We start from the raw sequence: 20,807 nt of genomic DNA on the forward strand, positions 1-20,807 counted from the left end.
CTCGGAAAGATGTTAGGTTCTGCAGCAATATAACATTTTTTGGGTTTTTTTTTAAACCTTCATCAGTTTTACACAACTCTACCTGCAGATTGTATCAGAAAGCTTTGGTTGCTTTAGAAACCTACGATATATACATCATTTCAACAAATACAGTTGCATAAATTAATACAGGAATCAAAGAACTCTTTACATCAGACAAACCGAATTTTTAAAAAGAAAAAAAAGAAAAATCACACAGCACACCAACATTTTTGCAAGGAATACTGACACGTACCATAGCAGAGGATGGCTTACCCTGTAAAAAGACTACTTTCCAACATAACACAAAAGCCCGGATTAATTTGGAAAAGAAAAACCAGGTTTCCTCCCACAACCACTGCAACCAACCCCCACACAACCAGCACCCCCCACCCACCCCACCCCCTCATCGTCTTAAAATACTTCTTCCTCGAGCGCATCAGAGTTCTGCCAAATCTACAAAATAAATAATTATAAAGCTTTTGAAGTAACGTTAACAATTACCAAACTATTAAGTTCTGCCTTATCACATAGACTTTCTTCTATACAACGTAACCCTAAAGATTTATTACTATGAGGTATCTTGAGGAAATTGGTTAAAGAAATGCACGGCCTGCGTTGAGTGACTACTGCAAGACGCAAGAAAGAGCTTTGGTTGTCAGCAAAAAAGTGGAAATATACTTTGGTATCAAAGAAAGTTTCATTGCATGGTTGCACTGCAAAAGCACCGCGGTGAAGAGTTATTCCATTGTTTTTTTTTCAATAGTGGCCTTTTTAGAGGCTGAGGTATTCAAGAGTAAGGTGAGAAGAGGTCAACAGCGGTTTAACACTTTGGTTTAAGCAAGGCACTCGTCCTATGATTTTACAAGTTTTGCAATATGTTTGCCTATAGCTTTTACGAAGAAAACTTCACACACTGAGTGACAATTGAAGGTTTAAGGAAAGAACGCCGAGTAACCCACTCACGAAGGCCGTGCAAGGAAAATCTTTGGTATTCTTTGGTATCATCAATGTGATTAAAATCACGAATGGAAATCGAGTGAGGTAGCATCTTTGGTTCACACTATAAATAGTAGATCTTTACACATTTTTTTTACACGTGGAAGCAGCTATTTTACCTTTGCTTCTTTGTCTGAATACTAGTAAATGATTACCAAATGTATCGTAAAGCTAACCACACCACAAATAACACAAGGCCAGAATATTGTTAAAATCCGGATTGTTATCCATCGTTATGACCTCCTGCGTTAAGAACGCACCTGGCGAAACGTCACCTTTCTAAAAAAAACACTAGTACATTCTCTCTGTTCCAAGGACTGCTTTTGTTCAAATGTTAGACAGTTTTTTTTCTTTGGTTGTCACAGAAGGAAAAGGGATGGAGGAGGCTGTAAGGGGAAAAACGCTTCACGTTTCTAACAGGGAGTTAGCGGTGGTACAATTCATCGAATGGAAGTGTGCGAAGGTGAGAAAGCAACAGTGGAAATGTATGTCTCATGTTACCTTAATTTTCCGGGAAAGGGGGAGGGGAGATTGCCAGTGTCGATAATAAACACAGAAACTATTCTAACCCAAACTAAATCCCAATCCCTATGTATTTCACAGTACTGACCTCGGATTTAGAAATGTCATGCTATACTTTGCACACAAACGCTGTTTTATGTTTAAACAGATCGGTCTCGCAGATCTACTCAACATTTTCAAAGGAGTAGGATTTCGGATTAAGGATAAATCATCATAAAGTGTAAAGGCATGTGACATTTTTCATTCTGAAAATGAGAGAGACAAATGCACCTCCCCCCCTCACTCCACACACACACACACACACACACAGTTCCAACGTACCAATTACTCTCATTTTGTTCGCACCATTTCGGTGCCTCCGCGTTCTATCACTTCCTTACAGAAGTTTATAGCATTTTTTTTTGGGGGGGGGGGTTACATTCTGTAGTCGCCATTTGAAAAAAATACTCAATGAAAATTGATGTTACCAAACATTTAAGATTTGAAGGTGAGCTTTGGGATTTCGCTTGCATATTAAGTTAAATTCGAGGTAAATAAGTTACTTTAATAGAGTTGTTAAACTTGAAGCGGCCATTGTCACCACTGCTGACTATAGTCCACCCTTGTCATGGTCTGCACGACTTTGACAAGCTTTGACATTGAGTTGGACAAGCTATAAGAAATGACAGATCAATCACAGAGTCATGGCAGAATATAGCAACGTTAACAAGAAGTAGCAGACTTGTTAAGGCCTATTAAACCATGAGGTTGTTCGTCTTCTAAGACCTGAGATTGAGTCACCACTCTCTCTGGGCAAGCCTCTTTGGAGTTGTGTGAACTGGTGTTTAACCAATAAGTTCTACCCCGTCCACAATAGACATTTTCCTAGTCGTATGCCATGCCCACAAGTCCCACTAAGTTGTTGCCCAAGTCAAGTGCCATATCTGTACCATGACCCACTTCATCTGATGGCATAGCTTTGTACCCTATCCTGCAAAGAGGATATTAAATTAATTGGTCGGAATACAAAATGGCTGGTTTTCCACTACAGCTTGTGACACAAGTGCAATGTTCCTGAATTTTAAGAAAAAATTATCTTTGGTTTTTTAGCAGAGAGGATATATGATTTTTTTTAAAGCACGTAACTGGGTGACTGAACGGATCAAGGATAATACACATCTTGACCCAAACCTGAAAGGTATCTTGCCCAGTATGCCAGACTCGTGTTGGACACGGTCTGGTCCCTGTTCTATTTGGAAAACTAACCTGAATCGTACGCCAATGCTAGCAGTATTTGAACAGTAAAGTGTCTCATTGCTGCAACAAGACCGCTAAGTGAGCAAAAATACTGCGGATGCCGGAGCCTGACGCGAGAACAGAGGAAGCTGGAAAAACTCAGCAGGTCTGGTGGCACCAGGAGAGAAACAGAGTTAATGGTTCAGAGCATGGACCCTTGATTGGAACTGAAAGGAGGGAGAATGTTACAACAAAGGAAACAGCAACAAAAGAATAGCAACTTTAAGAACTAATGACAGATGGGCAGGTTGTGTGTGTATGGGGGGAGGGGTTTGCATTGAGGCAATACATGCATGCGATATTTTAAAAAAGAGAAGGGGGATTAAGATTGGGGACTGTTTGATAGATTAGCTGTCAGTATTTAGTGACAGTAGTGTAGAAAGAACAGGTATTGTACTGTCCCGGAGTTATACATCATGCGTTCTCACAACCCTGCAGATTCCTACATCCCCGATGACCAGTGTTGTGCATATGATTTGAAGAAGGAGTCAAAACTCCTTTTGCTACTTGCTATCTTCACCAACAATTTATTTATTCATTCGACGGTTAAGCCCGCTTATATTGCCCTTCCTTGTTGCCTTTGAGAAGATGGTGGTGAGCTGCCTTCCTGAACCGCTGCAGTCTCTGAGGGGTAGGTACACCCACGGTGATGTTAGGGAGGGAGCTTCAGGATTTTGACCCGAAGACAGTGGAGAAAGTTTTCTTATATACATTTGTGTATATATATATATACACACAAGTCAATACATACATAGATCAGTGACTGGGAAGGGCATCTCCAGGTGGTGGTTTTCCCAAATATCTGCTCGCCATGTCTTTCGAGAAGGTAGAAGTTGTGAATTTGGAAGGTGCGGTCTGAGGAGCCTGCAGTGCATCTTGTAGATGGTACACACTGCTGCCACGTGCTTCAGTGGTTGAGGGACTGACTGGTTGTGGAAGGCGTGTGGAAGGGGGTTGCTTTGTCCTGGGCATTCTGCATACTGACTTTTTAAAGTATATATAATGACGTGATTTGTTTATTTTAGCAATGTGGCTCATTTCTTTCTGGACCAATATGTGCAGGGAACTATATGAACTGTGTTGACTATCTTCCCTGACACAAGGTACTGTTTAAGGTTGATGTTCTGATTATCATATTGTCGGCGAAGGGGTCTCAGAGTAAAGATTGTACAACATTAAGGAACTAAAGACCTCGGGCCTGAAGCATAACCGATAAGAATTGTAAAGTAAATAAGAGTTCTGGCATTTGATTCTTGGGTGGGGCACTTTCATAAGGAATTCTACAAAATATAGGCGAATTTAACCTTATTGTTGCTTTCAAGTATGTGGTAGAATACACCTGGTGGATGTATCAGGATGTATTAATAATTGATTTGTTGTAACAGTCTGTTGAATGGAGTATTCATTTCCACGAGCGTGTTTGATAACATGCAGCCAATCCGGAAAACCGCACTCTCCCTAAACTCGCTTCCTGTGTGTGAAGCAATTTGGATAGCAAGAAACAGGAACGCAATGATGCCTAACTGAACTGGCCGTAATATTCCTGTCAATGGTTTTAATACCTCAAGTTCTTCAAATGCAAAACTGTGTCATGAATTTAGTGTGCAAAATGCATTCGAATAGAAAATAACAAATGGTGGATTTCTTTGCAATTTAACCGGGATTCCAATAAAATTAATATTTTGTGCTTCTTGCGAAATCTCGCTGTCATTTATCCTGCTCTTTGTTATCCAAATTTTTTTTTTGCACTATATTGTGTTTGGTGTTAACGCTTTCCTTTTGGCCACTAGCTTTAAGATACTTGTCGCATAATCAACTGCATGTGGAACAGAGAGGGGTGTACTAGTGGTGAGGTGACAAGAACAGCTCTCAGAACATTGAATAGTGTGCCCCTGAAAACAAACAAAAGATTGGAGCTCTCGGGTTCAAAGAGCGAGAATCCAGTCCCATTCCGAGATGAACACAGATGACTCCACCTTTGTACCGCCATGCCTGAGCACAACCTGCAGACCAGCCCCTTCTGAAGTCTCTGGTCACTGACACCGACACTGTACTTTTACAACACACACCTTCATGGTATTCCCGTGGAAGTGAAATGGAACCAAATGTTTGGAGTAATGTTCTTTTCTTAACAGCATGAGGATGCTCTGAACGACTTACAGTCACACACGTTGGACTATGTTGAGTGATGGAAGGTGTACGACCAGCGGCTTCTATCTTTTTTTTGCCCCAAAAAAAAGTCATAATAAAGTGTTGTAGAACGGAGTCCTTAATGCAGGTCAATTAAGTCTTTGGTTTCGTTGGACATATAAATATTATATTGTCTATTGAGTTCAATAATTAAACCTGCTCTCTGGAGGTCCTGGTCATTGATTTTAAAGCTATTCCACCGAGATTTAGTCCGGGGGTCCCCTTCATGCTTTGGTACAAGTGCTTGATGATGAAGAAGAATTGACTGAGTTGGAGCTGCCGTCATCCTGCCATTTATCCAGGCTCCTCCGGCGGGCGTTCATGAAAAAGTTGCTGACCGTGCTCAGCTCCAAGCCCAGCTGCTGGGAAATGGTGATTTGCAATTCTTTGGACGGACGCTTGTTTTCTTTGAATATTGCGTGGAGAGTTCTGCGCTGGACGTCCGTGAAGACCAGCCGAGGCTTTTTGGGCGCGGCGCCCCTCTCTTTGCCGTGTTCTTGCTCTTTTCTTTTGCAGGCTGCAAGAAAAATAAAACCAAGGCGGGAAATGAATCCATTCGGCCGCTTTACACATCATCCAGTTTGATAGTCGGCAAAAAATTTTAATCATAGAATCGCTACAGTACAGAAAGAGGCCATTTGGCCCATTGAGTCTGCACCAACCACAATCCCAACCAGGCCCTACCCCCATATTCCTACATATTTACCGGCTAATCCCTCTAACCTATGTATCTCCGGACACTAAGGGGCAATTTTAGCATGGCCAATCAACCTAACCCACGCATCTTTAGACTGTGGGAGGAAACTGGAGCACCCAGAGGAAACCCTTGCAGACACGCGGAGAATGTACAAACTCCACACAGACAGTGACCCAAGTGGGGAATCAAACCCACATCCTTGGAGCTGTGAAGCAGCAGTGCTAACCATTGTGCTACAGTGCCGCCCATCTGTAAGGAGAGAAAACAGTTGACCTTTCAAGTCCAGATGACCCTTTGGGTCTTGTGGGTGGCATGGTGGCATAATGGTTAGCACTGCTGCCACACAGTGTCAGGGACCTGGATTCGATTCCTGGCTTGGGTCACTATTTGTATGGAGTCTGTATGTTCTCCCCGTGTCTGGGTGGGTTTCCTTCAGATGCTCCAGTTTTCATGGAATCATAGAAATCATAGAAACCCTACAGTACAGAAAGAGGCCATTCAGCCCATCAAGTCCACACAAATCACAATCCCGCCCAGGCCCTAACCCCATATCCCTACATATTTTACCCACTAATCCCTCTAACCTACACACCTCAGGACACTAAGGGGCAATTTTAGCATGGCCAATCAACCTAACCCACACATCATTGGACTGTGGGAGGAAACCAGAGCACCCAGAGGAAACCCACACAGACACGAGGAGAATGTACAAACTCCACACAGACAGTGACCCAAGCTAGGAATCGAACCCAGGTCCCTGGATCTGTGAAGCAGCAGTGCTAACCACTGTGCCACCATACCGCCCCACAGCCATTTTCTCCCACAGTCTGAAAGATGTGTTGGTTAGGTGTATTGACCCAAACAGGCGACTTGGGGAATTTCACAATAACGTCATTGCATGTAAGCCTTACTTGTGTCTGATAAATAAACTTTTTCTCTCCTTATGGATGATGCCAGACCTGCTGAGATTTTCCAGCATTTTCTTTTTTGGTTAAACAATATTGAGTTGCACTGTCATAGAATTCCTACATTGCAAAAGGAGGACATTTGTCCCATTGAGTCTGCACCAACTCTCCCGCAGAGTATCTCTCCCAGGCCCATCCCATCTCTGTAACCACAACCATTTACCCACTAACCCCCCCAACGTACATATTGTGGGACACCATATAATAAATGTGGGATTTTATGGCTTCGCTGGTGCCCAAACTGTAAAATTTCACCCCAGGTCAATGGACCTTCCCATGGTCTGCCTCACACCTGCTCCAATTCCTGTGGCAGGTGGAGCAGTAAAATTTCAACCACTAACTGTAAAATTTCACCCCAGGTCAATGGACCTTCCCATGGTCTGCCTCACACCTGCTCCAATTCCTGTGGCAGGTGGAGCAGTAAAATTTTGACCACTAACTGTAAAATCCCACTCCAGGTCAATGGACCTTCTCATGGTCCACCCCTCGCCTACTCCGATTACTATGGCGAGTAGGGCGGTTAAATTCTGGCCCATGGGTCAATTTAGCATGGCCAATCCACTTAACCTGCACACCTTTGGACTGTGAGAGGAAACCAGAGCACTTAAATGTAACCCACACAGACAGGAGAGAACATAGAAACTCTGCACAGTGACCAAAGACTGGAATTGAATCCAGGTCCCTGATGTTATGAGGCAGGAATGCTAACCACTGTGCCACAGTGCAGACCAGACCAATCTTCCTTAGTTTTCCAACAGGACCCCAATTAGTCATTTGACCAGTTCAGATTTCTTCCACAAGGAGTTATCTAAGGCCATAAGAAATAGAAACTGGAGTAGAAACAAAATAATGCAGGTGCTGGAATCCAAAACAAAAACAGAAAATACTAGAAAATCTAAGCAAGTCTGACAGCATCTGTGACACATAGTGACTCAAAACATTGGCTCTATTCTCTCTCCACAGATGCTGCCAGACCTGCTAACATTTTCCAGCATTTTCTGTTTTCGTTTAGGAGCAGGAGTAGGCCTTTCAGCTCCTTGGAGCCTGCTGCATCACCATTCAATAGGATCATAGCTAATCCAACAACAGTCCCCATGTCCACTTTCCTGCTCTTTCCCCGTAACCCTTACTGATCAAACTTCCAACTAGCTCAGCCTTAAATATACACAAAGATGCTGCCCCCACAGAGAAGTGGCAAGGAGTTCCAAAGATTCACCACACTCTGTCAATTTCGGGTTTGATTACTGACAATAGTTTAAAAGTAACCAGTTGGCTGTGAGTGGGGATTTTGACTGAATGGTTCTAGTGGGTAGAAGAGATCTTAGGAGCAACATTTCAGTATATATAAATGGTAAGTCCAAAGCACTTCCACCATAAGAATACATGATTCATTCTTTTATAAACAAGAATGTTGCAGCCACAGACTTTGGACGAGAACAAGGAAGAGAGATTAGGATTATGGATGCAACTCATTCTGAGAGTTCATTTTGGAGTTGTTTTCTTGGCTCAATGTTTTGATAACATCTGAGTACAAAAACATATTTTCAGCTCTCTTGTTACCCTTCAACTCTCCCCAACAAAATTATGACAACCCGTGCTTGGCATCATCTGACACTGTTTACGTGCAGAAAACAAATAAACTGATACTAAAATTTGTTTTAAAGAATGTTGTGGGGGAGGGGTGCCAGTATAAACCCATTGGAAAGGTCTTTGTTCCCGTTAAGGGAATGGGTGTCTCTACCCCATTCTTAATAACAATAAAATGAAATTCTGTTAGAAAGCACAGTATAGCAGATAGATGGCGCGTTACTAACTGAATTCAAATCTGTTGCTGTGACTAAAATCCAATGACTACTTTGACAAATGAGCTATATATTAAAGACAAATTCTAAATTAATTTGATAACTCAATTCTTAACTGTAAATTCAGACCGATATCTTAAAAAGATTATCAAACACCAACCTAACTGAAATTGAATATTACAGTTTCTGATGATGGATTTAACAGCCTTGTGCCAACATGCCTCCATCTCAAATTAGTTCTACATAACAGTACAAACCAAATATTTTAAACTTTCCAATCACATCATATGGTTCCCACAATGAAGGTCTTTTCAAGTTGTTTATTTATTATTAGACACAAGTAGGCTGACATTCACACTGCAATGAAGTTACTGTGAAAATCCCCTAGTCGCCACACTCCAGCGCCTGTTCGGGTACACTGAGGGAGAATTTAGCGCGGCCAATTCACCTAACCTGCACGTCTTTGGACTGTGGGAAGAAACCGGAGCATCTGGAGGAAACACCAAGTGAACGTGCAAACTCCACAAAGACAGTGACCCAAGCGGGGAATCACATCCTTGGTGCCGTGAGACAGCAGTGCTAACCACTGTGCCACCGTGCTGCACACAGTTCTGCTTATAATTCAATCTTTGTCTCTTGCTCATAACCACTACAATTAAGAACAAACTTTTTCTGTACTTTTTAAAAATTAACGCTGGTTAATAAAAAAAAACGAATCAACTGTCAATGACTGCAATGCAGACCTTGAGCTGCGGCTTTCCAAATGGTTCAGCAGAGAATAGTCTCATCTCGGGAGATGAGAGACTCAATGTAACGGGGAGCTGTCGAGCCTGAAGCCCATGTTAAAGATAAAGCTGCCAAAGGGCATTTACTATGGAAATAACTGAGGGAAGTCGAGGGGGTGCGAGGCGGGGGGCGGTGGACTGGGCGGGGGGCTGGGGTGGGGGGTGGGGGGTGGGGGAAGAGTAAGAGTTGTGGACCAGTTAGCATAATTTAAGCCACTTTTGCTTTCAAACAGAAGACCGAATAACACTACGAACTGAACTGTCCATGGTGCTGAATGACATCTCCCCCGTTACACTGGCGCAGCGAATGTAAAACACACCTGCATGGAAACTAGCCACTGTTTCCCTTTCAAATCCTTTTCTACGTCAACCTCACAGCGTCAATCCGCAAGGAAGGTTACATTAGTTAAAATAACAAAACTAACTCATCACCAATCTGCTTTCCAAAATAGAGTTGGCTGAAGTCTTTATGAAAGTTGCCCCGTGTCTCTCTGCTGGCACTAACTCCTCATTGAAGGCGACAAAACAAGTGCAGCGGCGCCCAGTACCTCGAGATTGCTGCCTCCAGCCGACCTCTACTGTTTACGCGTTGCACTAAATTACGTGAGCATCACCTCACTGCTCGCTGCTGGAGACGTAAGTGTTTATATCTATAAATATTGATGCCAGCCCTTGACGTCGGAGAGCCTGGCTACAGACTCCACCATGAGGTGGCGCATTGGTCCTTTGGAACCGGCTCCACTGTGACCAGTAACTCGTTTTGATCTCAGTGTTTTCAATTAAATTCAGCCCAGTACGAAACGTGTGCCATACCGCTCTGTTTTCATTGTGGAAGGGGAATGATAGGGCAGATCATCTTTAAAAGATCACTTACTAACTCCTCGGGAAAAGCGCTCAGTCAGATTTGTAATTTGCTGTTCTCGAGGACATCAATAGAATCACGAATTCCCTACAGTGCAGAAGGAGGCCATTCGGCCCAACAATCCCACCTAGGCCCTATCCCTGTAATCTCAAGGAGCTTTGACAAAGGGTCATCTGGATTCGAAACGTCAGCTCTTTTCTCCCCTTACAAGATGCTGCCAGACCTGCTGAGATTTTCCAGCATTTTCTCTTTGGTTTCAGATTCCAGCATCCGCAATAATTTGCTTCTACCTCCGTATCTTTAGCTAATCTTTGGATAAAAATTAGATCATTCGATAGCTTTATATTACTTTATTCGTCACTGGAAGGTTTTAGTGTTAGATTTGACCACGCCGTTCTTGTTTAACAAATAAGTGTGGTGAATTACATTTAATCAGTTTTCAAACTCCGAATAAAATCATCCTCCTTAATGGTAAACCAGCAATGTGGCAGCCGAGAAGGGAATCCCAACTGAAGTGCTATAAAGCTTTATTTATCTCATTTGGAAATACCCTGTTCAATATATTTATGGTGGACACTTCCGCTGAGAATCTTTGGTTACACCAATTAACGCGAAGAGGCAAAGTGTCCGACTGTACAAATTTTGAACAGGTTTCTCGGAAGGAAAAGCTTGAGGTACTCTCTGTGCCAACACCCTTGAAGCCACAGGGCGCAACTCCGCTGCCTCCTTCTTAATTGCTTCCACCTCATTTGACCTAAATCAATCACTTCACTCAAATTAGGTAGAGACAGATAACACTTTAACGCTTCATCATTTACCTATTAATTACAATCGTCCTCATCTTCGCAAGTGCAAAAAAAGGGCTATCAATAGTGATTTTAATTATTTACTGAAACTTAATCGAAACACGCCTGTTGCACACACGGCCAGAGAACGAAAGAAGGCAGCTTGTAAATGCGCTCGCAAATCGGCGGTGTGTTTTAGAGAAAAAATATTATACCCTCCAAAAAAAAGTGTACATAAATTCATTTTTAATACATAGATTTCAGCTAATGTTGCCAATTGAATCCTCTCGTTGGTCTTGGCGCAAGTAAATTATTTCCGAAAATCGGGCCAAATATTTTTTTAAAAACTGATCTTTTAGAGAGGAGATTCCATTGCCTGCCTGAGTATCGCAGCATCGTTTAAATGCTTGTAAATGCCTTCAGTTTGGATAAACATTAACGTAAAACAAATGTGGCCGAGCATTAGGTAGTTATAAATCAATGGGGTTACAAGGACACTGACAAGCAAAATCAGGAAATGTCACAGGTGTAGAACTTTCCCAGAGACCAGCCACTTCAGCTTAAAATATTCCAGAATTCGTATCGTCTCTTATCGGTGGAAAGCAAACAAGCCAATAGCGTGCAAACACTGGGAGCTAGTGTTTGCAAATGTAGCCAAAATCCTAAATTTATGGGGATCCCAGAAATGCTTCCACCTAAAGTGAGTTCGCTCCAATCTAACAAAGGAACCCCAATCACACTACTGGCGCGAGTCTAGAAATGTGCGTCTGTTCATTTGTATATCGGCGAATTTGTGGGTCAGGATTTTAATTAAAGTAATTAATCACAAGGAGGGTGTGGGGGAGGGGGAGAGGATGTCCTATAATTCTTGAAACATATCAAGGCCTTGTTAGAGAAGGCAGCTGGAATGATGAAACATTTCGGGGTTTATCAGCAACACACGCAAAAGGAACAGCCCAAAGAAATGATTCACAACTTTGTCAATGTTTCACAACCAGAATTTAACAATAAAAATACCATTTTTATGGTATTTTGCCATTGGGGTGGGTGCCATTCCACCCCCCTCCCCCACTTCCCGTGCTTTGTTTGTTTGATCGCACCCCACAAGGAAATGAAAATGATGTATTATACTTGTTTGGGTCACATTAGCTACTGGTGTGTGAATATAAATAGAATTTACAGTGAGGCACTGGCTGTTGTGTAAATTAGAGGGGGGGAAGCACTAAATTTATACCGTATAATACTGATTTTACAGCCACGAAACAACTCGAATAGACTTAACGTTTCAGCTGTTCCGATAACGCATCTTAAAAATTGTCCACCACACTTGCAGTTGTATTGAAAACGGCAGCCTCCCACTGCACTCCCCGCTGATCATTGCATTTTTTTTGTCTGTGTGTTGGCGAAATCGGAATGATTCGGAATCAACAATTGAATAAATGAGACAAAATTGCGAACACCGACAGCGGTTGCAGCCACTTGGAATAATGGCTTCCGCCTTTCGTTAACAAGAAACATTTACAAATTCAATCTCAAACTACATGCAACCCCTGGAACCCGGGGTCATTTGTTTGCACACGTCACCGTTAAGTGGGTCGAAACTGCAGGGCTGACGCGTTAATATATTCACAAAACACCGATTGAAAAGGCTGTTTACATACGGTAGGCCTGCTGGTACAATTTGGTTAGAGTAGCTGGTGCCTTGGCTGGCTGGCCTCCACAGATACCTGTCTCTATGTCTTAACTGCCCTTTCACAATCTGCACATCCAGACATCTGAGTGCACAACACCAGCAACCCAGATAGGCAGAAACATAAACTCCAGTGTCCTCCAAGTTTCTCAATCCTTGGTGAAACGACAATCTTTGGGTTGAATTCACTTATTTACAAAGATTGAAGCACCTCAGAATACAGTATGATCTAATGCTGAAAGCTCGGATATCTGCGCTTTCTCTCACAGTCATTTTGTGGCTTTCTTTTTACGAACCAAGTATATTTTCGCAAAAGAAAACCATTGCCACCCGCAGTGCCGCCAGCAATTATAGAACTCTGCATTTCAAGAATTTCCCAAAGAACGTTTTGAAATTAAAACAAATTTCTAGCTACCAGCAAGGACGCTTTAATATTCTGGACTAAAAGAAAATTGCAAACAGTCCGTCAGAGGGTATTGTCTTTCTGAGACAAATGCCTAAGAGAATGTGATACATCTGCACCCCAAATAGCAAGCATGTTGTGTAGCAGTTCATAAGCCACATTTTGAACATTGTGAGGAGAGATTTTTTTTGACCAATATCCCATTCAGCCTTGTGCCAGCGTCTGGTCAATTCCTGCAGCCGACATATGCCCAGCCTCAGTTGAATGGGCTGTTGCTGTAGCAGTCCAGGGTTAGAGATTGGCCGTGCTAAATTGCCTCTTAGTGTCCAAAGATGTGCAGATTAAGATGGTAAATGTGGGGGGTTATAGGGATAGGGCGGGGGATAGGGCCTGGGTTAAATACTCTGTTAAGAAAGTCGGTGCAGGCTTGATGGGCCGAATGGGTTCCTTCTGCACTGTCGGGATTCTATAGTATTCTATTCTATTCTATTGCAGAATCATTTAGATCCCAAAAGTTAACAGTATTTCTCCCCCCAACGGACGCTGCAAGACCTGCTGAGTGTATCCAGCATTTTATTCTATTGTATTATAAGCCGTTTAAGTTGTTTATCAATTATTCTCTTGTTGTCCCTATAAATTTATATTTTTTTGCAATGGGATATTTGGCGCCATGACCAGAATTAAATACCATTGTTTGAAAATTACTATTTGAAAACCAGAAATTAGGTCAGTTATATAGTGTCATATTGTTCGCCTGTCTAAATATGAAGTTAAGGACCACTACAAAACTGTTAGCCACCTTTGATTAATTTAAGAAGCCAAATAAAAATGTAAGGCAATAAAAAAATCGAGATTTTTTTCCCAAAACAAATGTGGATAAAATGGGATAAATCCAGATTTGAAATATGACGAAGGAACAAAATGGAGGCTGGAGGGGTCAGAATTGCAATTAGTGTTCGCTGCTTACATTTGAAGACAGTACAGAAAGTGTCAAGACCTCAATATTCCTTACATGTAACTACCAATTTTTAGACTGTTTGCGGGAGGTTCAATGTAATCTCGGTGCTAGGAATCCCCGAGGGAACCGCAGGAAGAGGCAAACACCAGAAGCTGGCCGGACAAAGCGAGGAGAGAGCCCGCATGAATAACACATCTCACTCAGCCGTCACATTGTTTCAACCCCTTCACAGGAGGACGGGATTTTTTTTGGGGAGGGGGTGACACTTAAAAAAAGAAACCAGGAAAAGGAGTACAGTTCAGGCAAAGGCAATCATTCCCGATTAATAGCTGTGAAATAATCACTCCCACACAATAAGTTTTCAAGATTTTGTTGGTCGATTCTGCCAAAAATAACCCCCGCAAAAAAAAAGTTAGAAGGCATTGTGGTTTTGTGGAAATTGTTTTTGAGGATGATACATTTTGGGATGCAATTTGTTAAAACTATCTGCGGAAATGCCGTTAGAATACACAGCTAGGCATCATATGTTTAGACAAGTCGTTTGTTTCATTGTCCACTTAAATAAGACTTGTGCTTTTCGGTGTATAAGACTAAATAATAGATGAATTGCCTAAATAATACATCGCAGGTTAGGACACAATTGGATAGCTCTCCATCAGATTGCTGAGTTCCGAGCATCTATAAACAAAACGACTAAAACGTAAACATTTACTACTTGAATGCTAACCCAAACAAAAAAAAGAATTGTAGTGCCTGAGATGTGACAATCTCTTTGGAAGGCCCTGGCCAACTGAAATAAACGCATATTAATAAGGTAAACAGAAAGGATCCACGGTTAAAGAGACGATTAGCAAAACAAATCAGTGTGGGGGTATTTTCTGTTGAAAAGCAGACGTGACCTGCTCCAACATCAGGCAGCCCGCCTTTGGCAGCGTTTACCTTCAGATAACACCCATAAGACTCAACAACATATTCTAATGCAAGTGGTTGTTTCCAGTATCGACCCATGCAAATAAATGGAGACTGAGGTCGACAAAATTGTCGTAAAAATACACTCAAGGCAGCGTCTAAAAATCGAACAACGCGAATGTTATCAATCGTTCGATGGAGATTTCTTGGCCAGCTATTTACTTAATCGTACGCATGCTCTCAGAGCGATTGGATTTGGGTTTTAATTATAGCACAAGAGTTTAAAATAGGTCAGTTTATAAATATGCGCAGAGACGGGCTACATCTGCCCCTTTGCGACCTGGAGTTCGCCGTCCAAGTTTCGAATACTGAGGCGCATTCTCTCTTGGGCTGAAGCTCAGTGCTTGTCAATATAGCACTGAATTTTACTTTCGCAAATAAATTATTTTCCACAGAAAGTGGATTTTCGGATGAACGTGCAATCTTTGTTGTGACACCTCAGATAGAGTGAAGATAAATGAGGAAGAGAGTGATAACGCAGAGTCAGGTATTTTAAACCTCCCGGACCGATACATTTTACAGCTGGAATCTGCAGTGACTATGCTTATTTATTGCTAACCAGTTATATATAATATATATATTATAACGGCAAGCAAACAGAACATAAATGTCATGCACAGGGCCAGCAAATGCATGAATAAAATCAGCTTCCCTTTGTGTTCTGGAAATCTGAATTTGAAATGCTGGCGATTGCACGTCAGAGCTTGTGTGAAACGGATCACTGCTCCTGACTCGGGCTCTGACTGTCTCTCGTTCTCCTGGGAAAAATTAATGGAGACCTATCAGTTAATTAACAAAGCCTCGTGCAGGGCCACACTGAAGTAACAAACTCAAGCTATCCTCACTCGGCACATTACAATCCGAAAGTTCTCAACAGTAACAGGACGCCTTTCTCTCTCCCTCCAACCTCCCCCCTCCCACCCTAAAAAAAATGTTAGTTGCAAACAGCCGGCTGGAAATAACACCCCACTCTACTTCACAGAAATGGGAATCAAAGCACTGTGTGAAATAACATTTAACCATTTCATTTCAAGGAAAGCACATTTGGGTGACAGCCCATTCTGCCGAGATTCGGTTTACCGTTCACATCTTAAAGGGCTGGGAGGAAACTCTAGACATGATTCTTACTCCTTCCCGGAATGTAACCGAGTCACTAAACTCTGGTGACATTCGGGGAGAAGCGTCCCCACATCTGCTGCTGCCGCTGCAGAGAGACCAACGCTCTTCCCCTCCTTTGAAATAGGCTTCCAGGGGGATGAGGGAGGAAATACCGCCGTGACAATAGCATTGGATCTTGCAGCAGAACAGAGTGTGGGATTGAGGGGACTGGCTTTGGGCTTTTCAATGTTCCAACTACATCTCAGAAGAGTTCAGGGTTGAAAGAATCATTCCCTGGAATGTGCTGTTATTCTGTATTATTGTGTGAATCTACTTTAAGCTCACTCAGACATACACACAGACAGAGACACATACACACAGACAGACAGATATACAGGCACCAACACATATTCTCTCACACACACATACACCAATATTCTCTCACACACACACAGATACCAACACACTTCCTCTCACACACATTGACATACAGAGACACACTCTCTCTTACACACAAACATAGACACACATATACCAACACACTCTCTCCCACATACTGATAGCACCATTTCTCTCTCACACATAGACATACAGACACCAACACATTCTCTCTCACACAAACACCAATATTTTCTTTCTCACACAGATACACATACACAGACACACAGATACACACTCTCTCACACACAGACACACAAATACACACTCTCCCACACACAGACACAGATACACACTCTCACACACACAGACACCAACACACAATGTCCCAACACTTACCTGCCAACCTCAAAGCCGACATCCGCTGGAATTCCGGTTCTTGAAGCCACTTCCACATGCGCCTGAACGTCTCCCGGCCGGATTTGAGTTTGCTCCAGGGTTTGGGGTTCCTCAGCAGGTCTGACAGGGTGCCCTGCGAGCGGCACAGCACCCGCTGCGCGAAGATGGCCTGGGGGATGCTGTAACGCTTGAGTTCGGTAGTGATCCTCTGAGCGATCTCTTTGGTGTTGATCTCCTCCAGCTGCCCGGGGGCCGAGCCGCCGCCGCCGGGCTGAGAGCCGCCGGAGGCGGAGGGGGGAGGAGGAGGAGGAGGAGGAGGCGGAGGCGGAGGAGGCTCCCCCCGCCCGCCACCCCCGCCGCCGCCGCCCAGGACCTGCCCGTGTCCCTGGGCGTGCGGGTGGACGTGCGGGTGATGGTGGAGGCCGTTGATGGGCACCATGCCCACGGAGGGAGGGCTGAGGCCGCGGCTCAGGTGCTGCTCGGGCCGGGACAGCATGCCCGGGTGACCCTCGAAGCCGCCGGGGGTGAGCATCTTGTCGCCGGGCAGGGGGCCGGAGTGGCCGTAAGGCGGCAGCCCGTGCTGCGGGGGGTGGATGGTGGCCAGCGGGGAGAGGCTGGGGGCCACGCCGGTCATCTCCTTGTGGTAGTGGTTGTACAGGTTGTTCATGCCCCGGTCGTCCCGCATGAGGGTGAAGCTGCCGCTCACATTGCCGGGCAGCCGCTGGTGGTGGTGGTGGTGGTGGTGGTGATGGTGATGGTGGGGGAACTTGTCCGACACGGTGGAGATGGGGGGCAGCGGCTGCAGGGGGGTCAGGGTGGTGTAGGTGCTGCTCATACTCATCCCGGGCGGCGTCTCGCAAGCCATGGTCATGGTGGGGTGCAGGGGGGCGGCCAGGCTGCTGTGCTCCGGCGGCCGGTGGTGGTGGTAGTCGCCGGCGGCGGCGGCGTCCAGGATCGAAGCCATGCTGGAGACCATGGAGCGAGCGTGGACCGGCAGGTTGCGGTGGCCGAGAGGGCGGCTGTGGGGGCTGGAGCTGTTCAGCAGCTCCCCCGCCTGCACCGGGTCATGAGGCACCCCTTGCAAATCGCCCAGGTTCTCCATCGTCAGCTGAGCGTTCATGGCTGGCTCCAGCTTTTACAGCGACCATCGATGTGGCGTCTCCCTGGCTGCTTCCCGCATCAGGACGGTCACTTCACATGAAATTCATTCATTCATTCATTTATTAACTCCCGGCTATTGTTTCCCCCCCTCCTCCTCCTCCTCCTCCACCAACACTGTGATATCTTTTTTATATATAAAAGCCCCCAATTTCTTTCCTCTTGCTTCCTTCCCCCTCTCCCACACTGTTATTTGTTTTGTTCACAGCCGCGGATCCAGCCCGCTCCTGTCCCTCGCCGCCTCTGCAGCCATGTCCTTCTCCCTGTGTGTGTGTGTGTGTGTGTGTGTGTGTGTCTCACCCCCCCCACCTCCCCGCCACTCTCCCCTTGTCTTTGGCCACCGCCGCCGCTGCTCCTGCTGCAGCTTCTCTCTCTCTTTCTCTCCCCCGCCCCCCTCCCCTCACCCACTACCCATCACACCCCCCCTCCCTCAATACCATCCTCACCCCCCCCACCTCCCTGTCCCACCAACCCTGCGCACTCACTCTCTGCGCACTCCCCTGACGTCAAGCGACCAATCCGAGTAGCCCATTGCCTTCCGGGTTCCCCATGTCAAAACACACACACAAAAAAAAACCCCCAGAAGCTGGAGAGGAGGAATCAAATCCAATCCAATCTCAGTTTCCTGTTCCAGACACTGCCCTGGCTTCACATGCTCACACTGCACCTCCCTCTCCTCCCTCCCCCTACATACATCAGCCCCTCCACACACAAACCCCTCAAATGCACATATACACAACGCCCCCCCTACACACAAACCCCATCCACACACACAACCTCATCCCTGCACACACACACTCCCCTCCACACGCACACACACAACCCCCCCAATATACACATATGCACAACCCCTCCCACACAAACCCCTCTCTCTCACACACATACACAAACCGCACACACATAAACAATCCCCTCCGCACACCCGCCTTTCACACACAGACCCCTCCACACACACAAACACACACATGCAAACAGACCCCTCACATAAACACAAACTCCTCCACGTACACATACACAAATCTCTCACACACACGCAGCTCCGCCCCCACACACAAACCCCTCCACACACACACGTACAATCCCCTCCACACACACACACGAATATCACGCACTCACGGACCTCTCCAAACATGAACACCTCCACACACATACACCTCTCACACACATATACAAACAAACCTCTCACACACACACAAACAAACCCCTCCACACACACACACATATACACAAACCCTTCCACACACACACACACACAAACCTCACACAGACCCCTCTATACACACACACAAACAAACCTTTCACACAAACACAAACAAACCCCTCCACAGACACACACATTCCTCCATTGAAGTCACAGTAAATGCTGCATCTCCAACAATAACTCTCCTGGCGTTAACCTTCACATCTGACCATTTTACTTGAATGCCCCTACCACTGTATTGTTCTAACAAAGTGTAATCTGACTTATTTATCAATGCCTAATTGATGAGGAATTTATTGAAACTGACCCGAAATTGACAAGGCAGCCAACATGAAAAAAGGGGCCTAATTGGCAACTCTGGGATCAACTCCAGCCAGAGCCCTGAAGATAGACTTGCTGCTCAGATACCCGGGCCCGTTGCTTCCACTGAGTTCAATTGCTTACACGCACACATATACACTCTGTCACACGCACAACACACACATACACTCTCTGTCACACGCACACATACTCCTCCACACACATACAATCTGTCACACACATACATATACACACTTTCCCTACACATACAGACTTTCTGCTGCCTACACATACTCCCTGACCCTGCACACACCCTGTCACACACATACACACACTCCCTGCTCGGGCACACACACAAACACATACTCACACTCTCTGCCCCCTATACACCCACACACACACACCCACTCTCTGCCACACACACACACACAATCTCTGAACCCCCATTCCTGTTTCCCCTTTTTCCGGAATGGGTGGGTGGGGGATGGGGGGGGGAGCGTTGTTTGAAATTAAGTTGATGTAATAATAATGTTGTGAGTCAGGCTGGAATTGAAAATGCAGAGTCTCGTCTCTTCAGTTGTGTTTTTAGTTGCGGGGGGAGGGGAAGGTGTTTGCAAAAAAAATTAAAAAGAGAAACAGTCGGGTAGCCATCTCTTTGCATGCTGATCTGGAAGAGGACATAGAGACTAAACATTCCAGCAAGGTGACGCAGGTTTCAAAAGGCAGTCAAACACTGACTGCAACATGTTTAGCTATATTTGTAAAATATATGTTTGATCAATAAACTGGGCTTGGATAGGCCAACAAAAGGAGATGATGTAGATTTAATTAACCACACAAGTCACTTCTGACGACTACAGTGCAACAAAATTGGCAAACAAATTAAATGGCGGGGGCGGGGGGGGGGCGGTGGGGACCTCAGAGCCAGGGAGCTATTTTTAGGTCGGCAATAGTTTTCTCGCACTGAACTGTATTCCCTTTTTCTTTCAAAAAAAGAACATCAATTCTTATCGGCAAACAATTTAAATAAACGCGGTTTTAAATTACGGCAGGAGCAAAATGGGTTTTGTTTCTGAAAAGGGGTGGCTCGCCGACACACGCCACTGTTGCTGTTTTAAACACTGTTTCTCTAAAGGTGCTCAGCGGAAAAAAAACCGGGACAGATGTGCCCATTGTTCTAAGATTAACAATAACGGATGAGGCCAGACAAGTGGTTTTTTTTTATTTGGGGAAAATGTGGCTCCATTCTCGCGGGCGAACCGCGGGAGGGAAGGAGTTGTGACATATTAGATTATGATATTTGACTGAATCCCAACAGATCTACATGAAAATCGGTCAAATTGATTGGGTGGA

The 20,807-nt window shown here is 44.7% G+C and overlaps 1 protein-coding gene across 1 annotated transcript; it reads right to left on the reverse strand.

Annotated features, from left to right (window-relative positions):
* Positions 1–432: 432 nt before the first annotated feature.
* On the reverse strand, positions 433–18,196 carry onecut1 (one cut homeobox 1). Its single transcript, XM_080214015.1, has 2 exons — positions 16,796–18,196; positions 433–5,521 (listed from the first exon to the last, which is right to left on the reverse strand). The coding sequence occupies exons 1-2, from the start codon at positions 17,913–17,915 to the stop codon at positions 5,229–5,231; spliced, it is 1,413 nt and encodes a 470-aa protein (XP_080070141.1). The 5' UTR covers positions 17,916–18,196; the 3' UTR covers positions 433–5,228.
* Between the last annotated feature and the right edge of the window lie 2,611 nt (positions 18,197–20,807).

Source organism: Carcharhinus amblyrhynchos, chromosome 28 (genome assembly GCF_965287045.1).
Source record: "Carcharhinus amblyrhynchos chromosome 28, sCarAmb.v2.hapA, whole genome shotgun sequence".
NCBI classification, from domain to species: Eukaryota; Metazoa; Chordata; class Chondrichthyes; order Carcharhiniformes; family Carcharhinidae; genus Carcharhinus; species Carcharhinus amblyrhynchos.